This window comes from Emiliania huxleyi, assembly GCF_000372725.1.
Source record: "Emiliania huxleyi CCMP1516 unplaced genomic scaffold EMIHUscaffold_23, whole genome shotgun sequence".
NCBI lineage: Eukaryota > Haptophyta > Isochrysidales > Noelaerhabdaceae > Emiliania > Emiliania huxleyi.
In genome coordinates this window covers 567,304-568,681 of record NW_005200333.1, presented here as the reverse complement: position 1 = coordinate 568,681, position 1,378 = coordinate 567,304, and the positions used below count along the sequence as shown (strand labels likewise).

The 1,378-nt window shown below is 61.1% G+C and overlaps 1 protein-coding gene across 1 annotated transcript in view; it reads left to right on the top strand.

The window, feature by feature from the left end:
* The window catches only part of EMIHUDRAFT_310012 (hypothetical protein), a gene marked incomplete at both ends in the record, with an annotated part of 3,420 nt that overhangs the window by 1,280 nt on the left and 762 nt on the right, over window positions 1-1,378 (top strand). The window contains 3 exons of the mRNA XM_005779552.1: window positions 325-520; window positions 550-579; window positions 723-833. Coding sequence (XP_005779609.1) covers window positions 325-520; window positions 550-579; window positions 723-833 — 337 coding nt within the window. The remainder of the gene's footprint in view (window positions 1-324; window positions 521-549; window positions 580-722; window positions 834-1,378) is intronic.

Below are 1,378 nucleotides of genomic sequence, written 5' to 3'. Positions count from 1 at the left end.
CAGAGGGAGGTATAGAGGCAGGTACTGACCCACCCGCACAACTGCTCACGGCCCCTCGGGCTCCCTCGCTCTCCTCTCTCCCTCCCCCTCTCTCTCTCTCTCTCTCTTCACCATCTCCCTCTCTCTCTCCCTCTCCCTCTCCCTCTCTTCTCCCTCTCTCCCTCTCTCTGTGTGTGTGTGTGTGTGCCTCTCTCTCTTCGGGCCTCGCTCCTTAGCGGCCTCGCCCTCTCCGACTCCGAGATAGGAGGGAGATAGCGGGGAGATATGATCTCGCTAGATATGATCTCGGCTACCTCGCCCTCTCCGACTTCGGGATCACCCGAGATTGCCCGAGATTACCCGAGATTACCCGAGACCAGGCTACCTCGCCCTCTCCGACTTTGGGTTTGCGTGCCGAGAAGCGGAGTGCGGCAAGCTGCGCGTGGGCACCGCAAACTACCAGGCGCCACATCTCGGCTCATCTCAGCTCATCTCGGCTCATCTCGGCTCATCTCGGCTCATCTCGCTGGTCATCTCGCTGGTCATCGCCGCCTCTGCCAGGCGCCCGAGGTTGTGCGAAAGGCAAGGCACGGCAAGGCGGTCGGCGTGTGGTCACCACATCACAGTGTTGAACTCAACGAGCTCAACGGGCGCCATGACTCAAAGGCGGTCGGCAACAGCTCCTCTTCACCCGTCTCCCAGCAGGGGTGTCCGGGTGTGATACAGTCCTCTCTTTGTCCAAGGCGGTCGACTGGTGGGCGCTCGGCGTGATGCTGGTCGAGATGCTGGCGGGTGAGCTCCCGTTTGCACCGCCGCGCGAGGAGGGGGAGGGCGGCGGCGCGAAGGAGTGTGACGTTGAGGCGGCGACGGACGCAGCGGCAACAGAGACGCCCGGCCGCTCGTCGTCCTGATTGCCGTTGTGGTCTTGGGATTCGACAGCGTGCTGGTGCACCGCATCGGTGCTGGCCTAGAAAAAAGAAACGCGCGTCACCTGTTTTTCTTTTGTTCCAGCCGCATAGGTGCTTGCCCATCCTGGCGGCGTCCCCCTCCGCTGCGCTCCCGCCGTGCCGGACTGCAGCTCTAGATGAACTGGCGGATGGGATGATCTCTCTCCTCTCTCTCTCTCTCCCCCTCTCTCTCTCTCTCTCTCGACGCCCTTCTTTCTCTCCTCCCCTCCTCCTCCCCCCCTCCTCCTCCTCTCCTCCTCCTCTCCTCCTCTCCTCCTCTCCTGCTGCTCTCCTCTCCCCCCCTTTCTTCCTCTTCCTCTTCTCCTCTCCCTTCTTCTTTTTCCCTCTTTCCTTCTTCTTCTTGCTCCTTCTTTTCTGCTCCTTCTTCTCTTCTTCTTCCTGTTTTCCGCCCTCTTCTTGTTTCTTCGTCTCTCTGCCCTTCGCCCTCTCTT